General features: G+C 34.5%; 1 protein-coding gene across 2 annotated transcripts in view; it reads left to right on the top strand.

Moving 5' to 3' along the window:
* The window catches only part of ACTN2 (actinin alpha 2), a 95722-nt gene extending 82759 nt beyond the window's left edge, over nucleotides 1-12963 (top strand). For both annotated transcript variants that reach the window (XM_003767797.3, XM_003767796.3), the window contains exons 16-21: nucleotides 1205-1339; nucleotides 3566-3745; nucleotides 4951-5097; nucleotides 7509-7574; nucleotides 8580-8738; nucleotides 10824-12963. In XM_003767797.3, the coding sequence (XP_003767845.1) occupies nucleotides 1205-1339; nucleotides 3566-3745; nucleotides 4951-5097; nucleotides 7509-7574; nucleotides 8580-8738; nucleotides 10824-10982 (846 nt within the window). In that variant the 3' untranslated portion in view covers nucleotides 10983-12963. The remainder of the gene's footprint in view (nucleotides 1-1204; nucleotides 1340-3565; nucleotides 3746-4950; nucleotides 5098-7508; nucleotides 7575-8579; nucleotides 8739-10823) is intronic.
* The last annotated feature ends 3746 nt before the right edge of the window (nucleotides 12964-16709 follow it).

Here is a 16709-nt window from a genome sequence, read left to right on the forward strand (position 1 = left end):
TAAAGAAATAGAAAATGTATTTATACAGCATTTGCATTTTGATTTATGAAATGCTATCTTCATTGTTGCACTGAGTGGCAAATAATTGAATATTTTTATACTTATTTTATGGGTTAAAGAGATTAAATAACTTACAACATTGCACAAATCAGAACTAGGAAACAAATTTCTTGACTCCAGGTTCAATGTTATTTTCATTTTATCATATTGCTTCTCTTAAGTGGAGGGAAATTCCTTAGAAGGACATACCTTGTTTGTTAATTTGCTAGCTTGTTAAGCTCTAGAAAAGAGCTCTGCTCAAATCTTATTATAGTCATAAATAATATAATTTGGGTTAGCTCTGCCTCAGTCTTAGGTAAACTGTAGTTATCTAATTAAAAACATGACAGAGAAAGTCATCTCAATTTACTCATATCTCATCTCTAAGGAAAACAAAAATCTACTCATGGAATTCTGTAGAATCTACCTCATCCTTGGAGGTATTTTTCAAAACCACACTCTTAAAAGATTTGCTTTGAAGTAGACATATTTTTTCTGAAGATACAGAAAAATTTCCCTTTAATTTAGCTTTTTTGACTTTTTAAATGTTGGGGTTTTTATATTTCTCTTTTGTCCCTGACCCAACCACCCCTTTTCCCTATGTCTTTCCTTTCTTCTTGCAGTGGCCATTTATCATTCATCTTGTCAAGCCTTTACTCCTTCTCTCCATCATTTTCCTTTCTCCTCCCATCCTTGGTCATTTTTCCTTCTCCTTATCCTCATATCCCTTTCTTGTCTGCCTTGGGATTGTTACTTAATTGGGATATTATACTATCAGTATGAGGATTGACCTTTAACCCTTGTTGCTAGCAAGATTGTGTGATGATTAACTGTGATAGACTTGCTTCTTCTCAGAAGTTCAGTGATCCAAAGCAGCCCTGATAAACTTTGGATGGAAAATCCCTTCAAAAACCAGAAAACTATGGAGACCGAATGTAAATCAATATATGCTCTCTTCACTTTGTTTTTCTTTTTTCTTCTTTTTTTTTTCTCTCTCATGGTTTTTCCCTTTTGTTCTAATTTTTCTCTCGTAACATGATTCATAAGGAAATATATATTTAAAAAAGAATATACATTTATAAACTCCTAAAAAATTATGTTTCTACATGTAACTGGGGAAAATAAAAATTAGAAAAAACCCTGTTTCTATTGTGTCCTCTGACAGGTGAAACAGCTTGTGCCAGTACGGGATCAATCCCTGCAAGAGGAACTGGCTCGCCAGCATGCTAATGAGCGACTCCGGCGCCAGTTTGCTGCCCAAGCTAATGCTGTTGGACCATGGATCCAGAACAAGATGGAGGTAAATCATGCAGGAGGATGTTGTTGTTTAGAGAACTTCAGAAAATCTATCAAATAACTTTAAAAAACATTTACCAACTTAGACAAAGGTTATTCCTTCTCATATTTACCAGCATCAGAACAGTAGTGGCAAGCTTTATTTTTTCTTCATTATCATCAGTGATTTATATTAAGCATTTTCTGTGTGCCAGGCACTATGCTGAGTGCTGGAGAAACAAAAAAGGACAAAAGCAAGGTCCCTGCCCTCCAGGAGTTTACATTCTAATAGAGAAAATGGTTTACAGTTATGTACATTCACAATATATGTCTATAGTATAGATGACAGGTATTCTCAGGGAGATTTATGATTATGCCCCAATACATTTCCCAAAAAAGCATTTGAAGTGACAGTAATTGCAACCAGACAGTGTTGTTGGAGCATATTTTCCACTGTTTCCTCTGTTCACATTTTTATTTGCTTCAGACTGTTTTTCAAATCTGTAGGACTATAGTTATTTGTGTGGCTACTTCTCATACACAGGTGTCCTAACCAGAAACCTAAACTGGTATCCCACAAAAGAAAGAGGAAGGAAAGATCTTCATTTGGAGATCTGTTTACTTGGCAGTTAGCAAAGGTGTTAGAGAGGGTCTTATTTAACACTTTTTCTGAACGGGGCTTGGAATTTAAATTTAGTATCATGATTATGGAAGAACATATGATTCACCATGTGGTTGTGCTTTGATGTGGGCTATATTGGTTGTCAGCAGGAATAACTCTAAAGCTTTCAGAGCAGTAAATGCTCATTCTCTGAAAAATTGTAAATGCTGTTTGTAGTATGTAAGTCTTTGAGTTCCATTTTGTTACAAGGAACAAAGGAAATTTGTCAGTTGCCTCACTTCTTTCCTTTAACTATTTTTAATGATAAAATAATTAATTTTTGAAGGTAGAAATAATGTACTGAATAAGGCAAATATCTCTGCTACAGGAGTATCAAGCAGTATTTCTAGCAGTATTTCTAAATGTTAATTCATTGCTGCATCCATGCATTACATCTTATTCTTTAGACCACATCATCCATACTTAGTTAGGAATATTTTAATTCCTATCAATGAGAACTAAATGCTTTATCGTTGGTCTTTCCTCTTCTTTCCATAGGATCTTCCTGCATTCCTGTTTCTGTTCTCTAATGTTTTTCTGAAACCCTTTTCTCCCTCATCAAATGGATAGGAAACTGGGCTTCGAGTCCGAATGATCTTATTTCAATTCCTGCTTCAGTTGCTTCTTATCTATGTGATTATGGGCAACTCACTCAACCTCTCTGGATCTGTTTCCTTATTTAAAATGGGGGAGGTTGGACTTGCTGACCTCTTAGGTCTTTTCCATCTCTGACTCCATCTTTGGTCCCGTCATCAGAGCCTTGTCTCTGCTTGTCCCTTAGGAGGCTTTTTCATTCCAGCTTCTTTATATAGCTAACTCAGAATGGAAAACAAGAAACAAAACTAAAAAAAAAAAAAAAAAAAGGCCTTTCCCTTGTTTTTTGCCATCTCTTAATCCAGAAAGGAATGAGCACGATAGTGAAAGACCTTCAGATATGAAAGACCTTACAGACCTGAATTTAGGTTTTTAGTTTAGAGAAGATTTGATGGAGATAGGATAGAAGCAAACATTTGTTAAATAGTTATTGTGTGCAATGCACCATGTTAATCTTTGGGAATACAGATATAAGCAGAAAGAAAGTGCTTCCCCTAGAGGTGCTTACATTCTTTTGGAGGAAGATAACACATAAAAGAAAACTGAAAAGTAGAGAAGATGGGAGGAGGGGAATGCACAATAGAGACTGGAGAATATGGGGCAAGAATGATTAAACTTGTTCTATTTAGCCCAAGAAAGTGGGCTTGATGGGAGGAAGTTACAAAGAATCATGTTTAGCCATGATATAAAGGTAACTACTCTAACAAGTAGAAGTGGCCCATGGGAAAGCAGGCTCTCTCTCAGGGATGAGGAATGGATAGATTTTGGTTTCCCTCTCACTAGCAATCTTCATGCAAAGCCTAAATGTTCATTTGTTAGGTATGTTATAGAGAGAATTATGGTGTGGACCAAATGGTCTCTAAAGTTTTTTTTCAAACTCTGAGATTCTATAATACTTCTACATTGTGGACTTAAAGTTGACTAGATTTTCCTGGATTCATTTATGTTTGTGTCTGTGTGACTACTTGTCTTAATCTGCCTATATACATTGAACAGGAAATTGCTCGCAGCTCTATCCAGATCACTGGGGCTTTAGAAGATCAGATGAACCAGTTGAAGCAGTATGAACATAACATCATTAACTACAAAAATAATATTGACAAACTGGAAGGAGACCATCAGCTTATCCAGGAAGCCTTGGTATTTGACAACAAGCACACTAATTATACCATGGAGGTATGTGAGCCAGGAAGTAATTTGTCTTTTTTCTTCCCATTTAATAATTTCATTTTTATTCCAATTACATGCAAAATTTACATTTATAAGATTTTGATTTCCTTTTTTTTGCTTCCTCCCTCTCTCATACATTCCCCCTTTCCCCAAGACAATAAGCAATCTGATATTGGTTATACATGTGTAAACATATTAAGTATATTTTCATGAAGTAATTTGTTACAATAATAGCAGTGGTATTTATATATTAAGAATAAAAATCATAATTAGAACATCCTCACACCTAAGAAGTAGGTGCTGTTTTATAAGTTTTATAAGTGAAGAAACTGAGGTTAAATGACTTATCCAGAGATCCACAGCTTCCAAATATCTGAGCCTGGATTGGAACTGAGGTCTTCCTCATTTCAGATTCAGTACACTATCAACTCTGCCATATAGCACATAATGTTTGACAGAGTATTCTTTGTATATATTATTTCCTTTGATCCATACAATCTCCTAGGAAGTAGATGACATAAGTAAAATTCTATTCCATTTTCTCAAGTTGATCTTTTACTATACCCTGCCCTTGCTCAAGTAGATATGAGTGAATACTCTCTCTCCCAAAATTAATCTGAGCTGTTTCCAAATAAGTTCTTAAAGTAGAGAGGTGCTTTTTATTCTTGATGTTTTTTTTTTTTTTATCCCCTAGATTTTTTCCCAGTAGGAGGAATGCCAATATCCAAGTAACATTTGGACAGCAATTCCCTCCTGCAGTTTTGATTGATTTTTCAAGAAGAAATATAGACTATGGGAAAGTCTCTATTTCCTATTTTGAGTAGATTTTTTTCATGTGTACAGACAATTGCGTACTCTCTCATTAATAATATAGTGCTCCAATTCCATGGAGGGGTCCTGAGTACTTCTTATTAGAGAGTCCAGTTGAATTCAATAAATATCATAAAAGCAATCTACTGTATATAGAACCCAATTTCAGGTGCTGGAACATGAAATAATGTTTAAAGAAGATAAATTGCCTTCTTAGGGCTTACAGCCTACTAATAAGAGTTCAACTATATAAAATATGAGGAAAAGACGTAATGAAATCTTCCTGCCAGCTCTGCTATTCTCCATTTGGATTGATTCTAAGGCTAAGGACAGGAACAGACAGAAGGTGATTATACTAGGTAAATGGAAGAGAATTAACAATTTCCTATTTTCTCTGGTAGCATATTCGTGTTGGATGGGAACTGCTGTTGACAACTATTGCCAGGACTATTAATGAGGTGGAGACCCAGATCCTTACCAGAGATGCTAAGGGTATTACCCAGGAACAAATGAATGAATTCAGAGCATCTTTCAACCACTTTGACAGGGTACAGTACTTTTCCTATTTTCTTACCATAACCCCCTGGCTATTACACAATTGAGTTATTATAGAGTAACCTATAATGCTTTCATCAAAAGCCTTAATGCCTTAAAAAAAACTACAGAAAAGCAGAATAATTGCCATAATCTTCAAAGGGGAAACAGTAATATGAAATAAAATGCTCTTTAAAATCACATCTTAGCTAAAACTGCACACAAAATATATTTTTATTTGCTGGCATATATAATATGTATATATGTAGATATATGTGTATATATGCACATCAGTGAATCTATGTGTTGGTATTTGTTGAGTTGAAAAAAATAATGGAAACTGCTATTTTCTAATACTATGTAGTTATAAAATATACTAATGATGTTTTTTAAAATTATTTTTTATTATAGTGGTTCATAGTTATCTCCCAGAGTTCTTTCCCTCGGTGTAGCTTGTTCAGTTTAATGATATCATTTAATCTTTTTTTCCCCTGAGGCAATTGGGATTAAGTGACTTGTCCAGGGTCATAGTTAGAAAGTATTAAGTGTTTAAAATCAGATTTGAACTCAGATCTTCCTGACTTCAGGGCTGGTGCTCTATCCACTGTGCCATCTAACTGCGCAATCTCATTTAATCTTTAAATAGTTTATAGTTAGGGAAAATATTAATGAATCATCTAAATTCACATAGCTAATGAGTGTCCAAATGGACATTTGAATCTAAGTTTTCTGGCTTGAGTTTTTCCCACTTAGACCTCACTGTAACAAAACTAGACCCCTGGGAAGCTAAATCTTAACAAATACTGGATGATAAATGTCAGTTCCTTTCACTCTTTCTGCTTTCTACTTGAGTATGCTTTTTACAAGTATTATTGTGCACTTTCCCTAAGTAATTATGTCCAGATGAGGAGCATTATATAAACTCAGTCTGTTTTCTGATATTTTTTTGTTTTCTCTATTTAAAATAATAAAATCAGTGCATTTTAGTAAAATAAAATAAAATTTTCATAACAAATTTATATAAAAGGTCATTGCTTCTCCAATACATTAATATGTCTCATAAAATCTTGGACAAAACCAATTTTTTGTAGGTTGTTTATAAGACAACCTGAATGCTGAAGAAACAGTTCATCCATTTGTAAACTTATGAAATATTTCTTAGGATAGTCATCTTGTTCTGCCTGCATATATGCTGTTATTTGTCAAGCACTCACCAAGTACAAAATGCTAAATAGAATTAGGCCTAGGATGGAATACAGGCTTTATTGGAGAACCTAAGCCTTGGTCTACATGGGAAGGAACAGGAGAAACTACTGATCCAGAAACTCCCATGTTCTCCATTTGGAAGGGTAAAGAGAAGCACAAATGGGCATGAGGTGGCATGGAACTTGACATATTTATATTATAATTAATACCAACTGCAAATATTTATTAAGCATTTTTTAACTATGTGCAAGACATTATTATAATCATCTATAACCAGGGGAAATTCCACATTAGTCTGAGAGCTGAGCAGTTTTTTTCGTGTGTGTGTAAAATGAAACACCAGAACACTTTATGCAAAGTATGAATGCACCCTTCATTTCAAGCCCTCTAACAATAGGATATTGATGAACATATCCATTAATATGATAGAACTAAATATTAATCCATTTCTCAGCAGAATTATCATTATAATTTTTATGTAAATTTCTTTTTTTAAACCAAAAACTCAGTGTGTTTAATTTGGGGGCTTTGTTGCATGCCTACATTTGTCTACATTTGTAGACTCATGAAAGATGAGTTTGCATGTGCCAAATTGAGGTTGATACAATGTAAGTTGTCTTAGGATACTAGGAAAACAAACATACAGATGGTAGAAAGGGCGTGAGTACTTTGAATTATTGTTGTTTGAATATTACAGAAACTATTATGATTTATCTATAAGTTTTTGTATTCTTTAAAAATTATATATAAATACCAAATAATAACTGGTACATAAGACCATAGCTAGAAGGTGTTATAATTTCTTAGAATCTTTATCATAAAAACAATTGTCAAGAGCTTGTATACTCGTTAGAAGTAAATAATTAAGTTATTTCCCAGCAAGTTTTCTTCTAATGACACTAAATAATTCTTTTTGACTTTTTTTCCTCATTTCTGGATGTTCTTTTTGTCTACTCCTCCTGTGTTTATGATTATTTTTTAATTTTTTTTTTTTTAGTTTTGACCCCTCTCTTTTTGACATTTATGGTACTTGTCCTGTTTCTGTATGTTGTATGACAGTTTCATTTCTCTCACAATCAACAGTAACTTTATTGGCAATGCTTCAAATCAAATTCCTCTTGGTGGACTGATTCCATGTTGGTCTAACTGCCTACTTTGTGGAGCTGATGTAATCTTACCCCAAATTTCTTCATCTGTGTTTTTTTGCTTTCATCAACAGAGGAAGAATGGCCTGATGGATCATGAAGATTTCAGAGCCTGCCTGATTTCCATGGGTTATGATCTGGTATGAACAGAATTGAAACTGTCTTGTATTTTAACAAAATTGAGTTTATAAATTGATAATAAAAGTAGGAAATAGATGGCTAGGACTTCGGAGAGTGTTTCCTGTGTAGCATGTTTGAGGTTGGTTAATTTTAACACTGTAGGAGGAAAATTTTTTTTAAAGAATTATTTCCTATTATAAGAAAATAGTACAGTAATAACAAAACACATTTTGATTTTTGCCTTTTGTGAAAGATATTGGCACCAATTAGTCAGAGAAAAAAAGATCTCATGATTTTTAGTTTCTCATAATTTTTACATTTTTAATGTAAAATAATTTATATTTGCATTGTAAAGTTCGCAATAACAAATTATTTGAAATTTATAAATTCATTTTAACTTTGAGAACTTCAAGGAACCCCAAATTCTCAAATCAATCTATTTATTAAACGTATTAATTAATTTCAAATCAATACTGACCTTTGAAACAAATTCACCAGGTTTAGATTCTAATATCCATACTTGAAATTCATCAGCACAACTTTTCCAATTTATCATTTAGAAAAGGTACTAGACTTTTTCCTTTAAACTGTAGCTTCTCGTAGAAATAGTTCTTAAGGCAGAAAAAGGCAGGTAGAAAACTCTGGTAGAAAAGCAATGGTTCTTGGTTTTATATAGCAGTCTCTGAATTCTTATGTTATTTGTGATAATGAACACAAGGTCAATGGATTAAGCAGATGGCTCCAAATTTGTTACCAAAAAACACACTAAAGACCACATGCATCAATTGATGCAAAAATATTACATTTTTACTTTGAAGTGAAAATGTTCATCTTACCATTTCTATTTTCTTTGCCTTACGGATTTAAAAAAAATATTCACCAAGTCAGTTGAAATATTTGTTCCTTCAAGGTATTCTTAAGTTCTAGTCCTAGGGTTAAACATGCAAACAATAAGAAACTTGTAATTGTAAGAACTAATTGTTAATTGTGGATCATGGGAATGTTTGTTTTGCATCTTATTTTAGGGAGAAGCTGAATTTGCCCGAATTATGACACTTGTAGACCCCAATGGTCAAGGAACTGTCACCTTCCAGTCCTTCATTGACTTCATGACAAGAGAGACTGCTGACACAGATACAGCTGAGCAGGTCATCGCTTCCTTCAGAATCCTAGCTTCAGATAAGGTCAGTTCCTATTCTCCTGATTGAATTTACCTAAGTGTTATCCAGATGCAGTAGTTAGATGTCAGGTCTGGAGCCTGGAAGACTCAAGTTCAAATCCAGCCTTAAGGCACGTACTAGTGTATACCAAAGGCTGATCATTTAACTTCTGATTGCCTCAATTTCCTCATTTGTAAAAGGGGAATGATAATAGCACCTTCTCCCCAGTGTTGTAAGGATCAAATGAGAAAATTATAAAGTACTTGGCAAAGGCCCTAGAATATAGTAAGTGCTTTATAAATATTAGCTGTCATTATTACTGTTTTATTTTTACATTTAAAAGAAGATCTTGCATTGTTATTACATTCCAGGGTCTGTCATATTGAATGTCACTGTTACACTCTGTATCTGAAAGGAAATTTAAAAATATATGAATTCAAAGACCAGAAACTCATAACATAAAATGATAGTATATTCTGCTCCTGGGCTTTGAGTGTGCATTTCACTTTGAGTTTCATATAAGGAACCTGCAAAACTGTACATATATATTCTGAATTTAGAGCTTTTGGTAAAGAAGACAAAAGCCACTTAGCTCAAGTAGCATATGAATTTCAGCTCTCATGATAAGGAGTAGTGATTTCTGAGTCTCAGCCATTAGATAATGGTTATATGAAATCCTCAAGTCATTAAAAAAAAGTGAATAAAATCTAAGAAATTTGTTTTCCCTTCTGGGCAAGGGTCTGTGGTGTTTCCACAATATCCCACAGTGGTGAGCTCTCTAAAGGTGTGAACACAAGCATCATTTCTATCAGTTGTACTTAGTATCTTGTTTCAAGTTCTGGCCCAAAATATCTCTTTCTAAGATCAAATCAATCATATTGAACCATGTCAAATTAGATAATTATTGTCTCTATCAACTCCAATGGCTTAACAGTTTATAAAGATTCCAACAAGGGTCTAAGGAGAATATGTTCTAAGTTCCACAGTCTACCAATTGAAATTTAAGAAAATGATCTTACAGAACAATGGGATCCAGAGGCAGAAAGATCTTTAAAGACCATGCACCCTAACTCTCTCACTTTGCATTTGGGGTAACCAAGGCCTCAAAGGGTAAAGTCCATAGTTTTGCAAGCAGAAAGAAGTAGAGTTAGGATTGCAGCTTAATTCAATTTGAATGCAATTTTGATTCTACATCCAGTATTTTTTCTACTATATCAGGATTCCTATTCAGAATCTTACTGCAAGGCAAGATATGTGTCCTTCACCATAAAGAACTGACCAAGAATACTAGGACCAATCAATAGGGTTTCTAATAGCTCCAATCAAGGTTGTTACACAAACATTTAAGGCATAAAACTTAAAATAAATTCATTTAGAATGAGTAGTTGAAAGGTGAGGTTTTAATAGGGACAGAAACAACAGTTGAGCCATGTGCTCATTAGCTCTGGATCATCCTGGGTGTGGAGAATTGGCCACTGGCACAAGCTCTTTCTGCTGTGCCAGCTCTGTATGAGAGGGTCTGAGGTACCTTCCCATGGGTCTTTAATGTGCACTCTTGGTTCAAACTCAGCAATCAAACAAAGATCTGCTTCTTTACCACTTGCTTGGTAGATGGGAAGCCATCCTACCTGCATTTGCCTGCAATGAAATAGAGATTATAAATGTATTTTAAGAGGCAGGTTCACCAAACCTCCTGTATGGTTTGACAACAGGCAGATTCTTCTCTGAGCCTAGGGCGCCCATTGACCAGTACTCTGTTACACTACCCCCTTTCCCTCAAAAAGAAAAAAATTTGTCTCTCCCAGCAAATCAGCCAGGATATGTTTTTAAAACATTATCCATGTCTCCAATCCAGAATAGTTCTCTGGAATCCTGTAGTGTCAGTGTTAGATCTCCATTTTATGCATATATTTGATAGCAGAGCTAATAGCGAACAGATTTGTGGATGCAATTCCATGTTATTTCTATTAGAATACTGATTTTTTTAAAAAATTAAGTAAAATATTGAAATAAATGTAATAAGCACCAAGACAGATTAGATTCTACAGTACTATATTTATGACTTTCTTTCACTCTTAACATGTGAATTGCTGTATATGTGTTTTCCAGCCATACATCCTTGCAGATGAGCTACGTCGGGAGCTGCCTCCAGATCAGGCTCAGTACTGCATCAAGAGAATGCCACCTTATTCTGGGCCAGGCAGTGTACCTGGAGCTTTGGATTATACTGCATTTTCATCAGCACTGTATGGGGAGAGTGACCTGTGATTCTGTAATCATGGAACATCAGAATGCAATAAAAGTTGGAGTAACAGTTTGATTCGTGGAAACCTTGACAGGCTGTTTTAAGTTAAAGAAAATATTTTTAAGTATTCTTAAAGCTCAATAGTTACCACCCAGTGTAACATGCTAGAAAGTATAGTGTCTATGTCAGAGTGTGCTGCACTAAGTAGGTGTATTTATTGTGGGTTTCTTAGTTTTTAGCTAGTACAGTATAATTTTAGAGGCATTTCAGTCAAAATTGAGAGATCGTTGTTTTCTTGCTTATCCAAAGATTAATTGTAGCTAGATATTTTCATGATTTTGTGGCTTTTGCAGTTCAGTTTTAATGTGTGTAAAATGGAAATTTCAGGGAATAGAAACAAACAAGCCAAAAAACCAGAAAGTCCTTTAGCTTTTTAGAAGGGTTAAGGAAGTGAAGAAGGAAGAGACAGGAAGAGATTTCAACCCACTGTCAATGATGTAGGGACTGATCATCCATCCTAGGGATCATTGTAAGTCCTTGTTTGACTTGAAACAAAATGTGGGCAAACATTTAAATGAAGTCATCTGCTAGGTAGAAAGGTGAAGTAGCTAGTTTATAACAAAGCTTTTAAAATTATCTGTAGTGAGTTATGCTTTTTCCCTGGATCCTCTTAGCACAGATAATCAAGACAGGAAACTATATAGAGTCTGAATTTTTAAATTGACAGTTTTCTATATATTAATTCTTAACAAGACCCTAATCAGAAAAAGACAAACTTGGTATTCTGCAAGGATTTGCTTTCCTTTATGCCTTTAGTTTTCTAACCCCTTAGGAGTAGACAGGCAACTTCACATGAATAAAAGTGAATAAGAAAAGATGAATTCCCTCAGATGGTTATAGCAAGTTTCATTATTCCGGAAGAACTTACCTTTATATCTATAGGATTAACTCTTCCCCTGTAGCATATCTAAATTACATGGTTACATTCACAGTCACATCCATCTAATATAATGTCAAAATCCATCTGAACAAGCACAGTATATGGTTTTATGTAGAGCTATACTCGATAGACGCCATAGTTGTCTTGGTTTCTATTTGAATGTTCATTAAGCTATTACTCCTTAAGCTACCGTATGCTGTGACTACCCCGTTTTTCCATCTTGTTGACAGCTTGTAGAGAAATAAAGCAATAACTTTTTTTTTTTAATCTGAGTCCTTAATCAAGAATGGAAATGAGAAAAAAAAAAAAAAAAACAGCCACAAAAAGAAAATTAAAGTGAACACTACCTCGTTGTTATTAGAAGCAAGTATACTCCTATAATGGACAGTCTAGGTATTTTTTTTAAGAGCCCCACCACCAACTAATTAAAATTGAATTCATTGTTATGCTTTTCCCCCAATCCTCTTAGCACAGATAATCAAGATAGGAGACAAATAAAGTGTGTATTTTTAAATTGACAGTTTTCTATATATTAATGCAAACTTGGTGTTCTACAAGGATTTGCTTTCCTTTATGCCCTTAGTTTTATGACCCTTAGGAGGAGACAGTTTCACATGAATGTGCCATGGCTTGTCTGTCCATAACTTCTTGAATCTTAAACACATACCACATTGGTCATCTTTTTTTTAAAGGAAAAAAACACACCTAATTTTATAGGACATTTGATTTCCTATTTTTTCCTTTATGGGAGTTTTGTAATTTTATTTTAAATTGCTTCATTAAGTGTTTGGGCATTAAAAGAGACAAATCCTTTCATAGATGATGTGTCCTGAACAAAATACTTTATAAACATGCTCTCTTTTCATCTTTCTGATTGTAGTACTTCTGGTCTCTTGGTTATAGTACTTTGCAAAATTGCTTGATGCATGATTAAGTGAATGTAGCTGTCAGGGATGTGAAAAGGTTAAGGTTAAGAAGACTCTTATATCCTTTGTTACAAGAGACTAAATGTACTATATTTTCATAATTTCAAAAAAATTAGATGACATTTTAATGACATACATCAAATTCAGTGTCACTTGGTTGTGTGTTCACCCTCAAATCTGAGACTTGCTACTTTTCCAACCTCAAACATGCAGAAGGATCAGAAAGAATCTCTCCCTTCTAGCCTATGAGGAAATTGTAGTGCTTATTGCTTATGATCCACATAGTCAAATCAACTTATAGAAAAATTACATTTTTATCATAATATTCAAGCTTGAAGATGGATCAATGCATTTGCTGAAGAATGAAAAAAGAAAATGATCAAATACTCAAATAAAGCACTTGATTAGCACATTTTAAAGTTCCTTATTTCTAAGCCTGGATCATGTATTAAAATTTTTTTAATAATGGAAAAAAACTCTGTTTTAATTCTTAAACAAGCCTGAAGATAGGAGTAAATCATGTTAAGTAACTTAGGGGAGAACAAAACAGTAATTCCTGGTTGGAAATTGCAAAAGAACAGTGATCATTGGAATTAAATTGAAAGTCTTTAATATGGATAAGTGATAGGATAGAAGGGAATAAAAAGCAAGGAGAAACTCCTGCTCTGCTCACTTAGAAATGTTTGGTAGCAACTGCTTTCTATCTTGGTATAATTGGACTTTGGGTACTTTGATGGGTTCAGATGTTTTATAGAGCTATAATGTCAAGAACCATAGAATAAATTCCTTATCCCTAGATAGCTTTAAGGGGAAGGTGAATGACTATTACCTAGTCAGAGATATAGAGAGGCTTCTTATTTCCTGAGTTAGTCTACTCTTCTGGGGCCCTTTCCAATTCTGAAATCATATGAGAAAAAGGAAGTTTGGAGGAGAGGGGAAAATAGTTTGTGTAACTGCTCTGGGGTTCCTATTAATAAAGGATGGATATGGCTAGAATTTTATATAGCACTTGAAGATTTGCAGGATACTTCATGAATGTCATTTTATCCTCATAATAACCTTTGGAGATATTTGCTGCTATTGTTTTCATAGAAGAAGAAACTGAGGCAGTCAGAGTTTGGGTAACTTGTCCAAAATCATATAGCCAATAAGTATCTGAAGTCAGATGTTCAGTACTCTATCCACTGTGTTATCTTATTGTCATAGCAAATAAACTGAGGCACTTAGCATTTGTGTTTAGTGATTAGATGTATTAGAAGAAATACAATTGTTAATTATATCAAACAGTTATTGAAAAGAAGAGTTGTCCAATAAAGGGATCCCTCAACCAGATATCCCTAGTTTTGTTAGGGTTCAGGCATGCAAGGGTCCCTCAAAATGTATTGGGGTTCCGGATGGGTGTTGTGGGTATCCCAAAAGAATCTGGAAGCTTAGATAATTTCTTAGTCAAGAGGCAAAGTTTTATTATAATTGAATGCTAATTAAAGCAAGCCAAATTCCAAGAAGGGAAGATGGCCAATATCAGGTAACAAGCAGATAAATTTTTAGGATTTGGAGAGTACAGAACATGATATAACGGGATTGAGGTTCATGTGATATGGGGTTTAACAATGACACCTCCTCTTTCTTTTTTCATGAAATTAAGAAGTGCTCATTATTTGAGTACAGATGCAGGACAGCAAACCAGATTTCTGGATGACAAACCAGACATCCTTGGAGGATAGCTTAGTGGAATGAAGATACTAGGTTCAACTCCCTTTCTTTCACACACATTTTCTAAGACTCCCAGTCCCTAAGGTAACTACATCATTCCCAAGGCCAAGTGGACTGGGATTCTTGAAAATATTGGGGTCTCCACTACTACATTTGATTCAAAAAATCGATCTTCTATACACTTGTAGAAATCTTTTTAGGAAGTTCTAAAATTGATTCATACTATAGTGTTTATTAATATGACAAGTCAATAAAGTGTTTAATCAAAAAAATTATTGATATTTGGTCATAATAGTATAATACAATTTCCAGGACTTAAGAAAATGAAGTAAAGATACTGCAAATGATAAAGATTGAAATGATAATGATTTTGTGAAAGCAGACTTAAGTTTGTCCACTCATAGGAAAAGGAACATCTTCTGATATCTGAGAATGTACCTTTTCCTGGTCCTTTGAACTGCTAATGCCTTCCCTTTGAAATTACCTTCCATCTCACCCTAGCATATACCTAGCAATATGGGATGTATAAGATGTTATGGGAAGACTCATATATCTGGTGTGAAGACTTGCTGAACCCTTTTCAGGATTACTCATCTACCCTTGCTGTCTACCTGTCATCCTACTCTCATCTTGATTCCAAGAAGCTGTAGCATGCAGAGTAGCCACACTTTGGTAAAACCATCTGGGCAGATGGACTAAATCATGCTGAGGGTAACTTAATAGGCCTTAAACCTGTTGATGAATTAGGGGGATGTCTTCTCCAAATATATAAGTTCTCCCAGTGGAGTGGGCAGATGAGAACAGTTTATTCCAATGGTCATGAAGTTGGCTACAGTATGAATTGTAGAGTACTTAAGAGCTTAGACATCAAAAATGCCAAAGTCATCCACTGAAACCTAGGTTATCATCAATCTTCTTGACTTTTGTCTAGTCACTGAACTTTGATGACTTTGGAAGAGACAGTGAGACGGACAACTTTGTCCAACTCTGTCTCACTTATATAACTTACTTACAAATCAAGACATCACTCCTTATTATCATTGGTCCTCTTTGAAAACAAAGGACATACAACAACCTGGTTATATATGTGATTTCTCTCCCATTAGACTGTGAGCTCCTTGAGGAAACAGGCTGTTTTTGCCTTTCTATCTCCAATACTTTGTACAATCACTGGACCATAGTAAGCAATTGATGAATGCCTACTAACTGGCCTTTCTTTTTCCCAATCAACAATGAATAGCTTTTAAAATACAGAATCCTAGTAAATTTTAGTTCAGTCTTATTCATTAATTTCAATTATCTAACAATTTGAGAGCCCAGTATATTGCTTATCTCTCTCTCTCTCTCTCTCTCTCTCTCTCTCTCTCTCTCTCTCTCTCTCTCTCTCACACACACACACACACACACACACACACACACACACACATGGTTCTCCAAGTTATTTTATTATATACATTTGAATATAAGTATGACCAGTCAACAAACTTTTAGTACCAACTATGTGCTGGGTGCTATACAAATGAGGATGAAATAATCCCTACTCTCAAGAGTTTTATATTCTAAAGAGATGAGGAAATGGAAAGAAATATATGTATAAGTATATGCAGAATAAATGTAAAGAGAATAATTACAAGTTAGGGAGCACTACAAGGGAGCAATTACAAGAGGGGAGCACTAGAAATTGGGTGGTTCAGGAAAGATAATGGGAGGATGGAGATTCTTTGAAGCAGAGGTGAAAAGAAAGTACATACTATGCTTATGGGATCAACCATGCAAATACATGATAGGAGAGGGGGGGGAGGGAGAGACTATTGTATGTAAGAAACAGAAAAACAATTTTACTGAATAAAAATGCTTGGTAAAAGCTGTAGTGTACAATAAAACTAGAAAGATGAATTGGGGTTAAGTTGTGAAAAGTTTTAAACACTAAATCAACAAGTGTCTATATTCTAGAGGCAATAAGGAGTGACATGGTCAAATCTATCCCTAAAGGATATCACTTTGGCCACTCTATAGAAGATGGACTAGAGTGGGGAAAGAGAAGGCCACTGCAGTAGTCTAGGGAAAAGGGGATAAGAATATAAATTAATACAGTCTGTTCTGAGCTGAGAAAAGAGGTTGGATATAAGAAATAAATAGAAATTATAAGATCTTCAGTTAATTGGATATGT

Source organism: Sarcophilus harrisii, chromosome 4 (assembly GCF_902635505.1).
Source record: "Sarcophilus harrisii chromosome 4, mSarHar1.11, whole genome shotgun sequence".
Taxonomy (NCBI): domain Eukaryota; kingdom Metazoa; phylum Chordata; class Mammalia; order Dasyuromorphia; family Dasyuridae; genus Sarcophilus; species Sarcophilus harrisii.